The sequence below is a fragment of the Phaethon lepturus genome, unplaced genomic scaffold (assembly GCF_000687285.1).
Source record: "Phaethon lepturus isolate BGI_N335 unplaced genomic scaffold, ASM68728v1 scaffold17673, whole genome shotgun sequence".
Classification (NCBI taxonomy): Eukaryota; Metazoa; Chordata; class Aves; order Phaethontiformes; family Phaethontidae; genus Phaethon; species Phaethon lepturus.
Genome location: NW_010531362.1, coordinates 1 through 236, shown reverse-complemented (window position 1 = coordinate 236; position 236 = coordinate 1). Strand labels below are relative to the sequence as shown.

The window sequence follows — 236 nt, the reverse complement described above, 5'->3', positions numbered from 1 at the left end:
CCCCCGGAGCCGCTGGCAGAGCAGAGGGGTTCGCGTGTGTGTCCCACCACCACCACCCTTTGCGGGGAGGTTGCCCACCGGCCGGCGAGGGTCCCCGTCCCCTTCCCGGTACTTACTGCCTCTCTCGCGGCTGGGCTGCGCTCAGGCTGCAGAGGGTCAGCAGGACCCCCCAGGCGCAGCCGGGCTCCCTGCGGGGCATGGTGCTCCGGAGCCCCGGGCCGCGGCGTTCTCCGCGG

At 74.6% G+C, this 236-nt stretch overlaps 1 protein-coding gene across 1 annotated transcript in view; it reads right to left on the bottom strand.

Annotated features, from left to right (window-relative positions):
* CPAMD8 (C3 and PZP-like, alpha-2-macroglobulin domain containing 8) overlaps positions 1–226 on the bottom strand; it is a 55,112-nt gene extending 54,886 nt beyond the window's left edge. The window contains exon 1 of the mRNA XM_010284537.1: positions 117–226. Within this exon, the coding sequence (XP_010282839.1) occupies positions 117–199 (83 nt within the window). The 5' untranslated portion in view covers positions 200–226. The remainder of the gene's footprint in view (positions 1–116) is intronic.
* Positions 227–236: the final 10 nt, after the last annotated feature.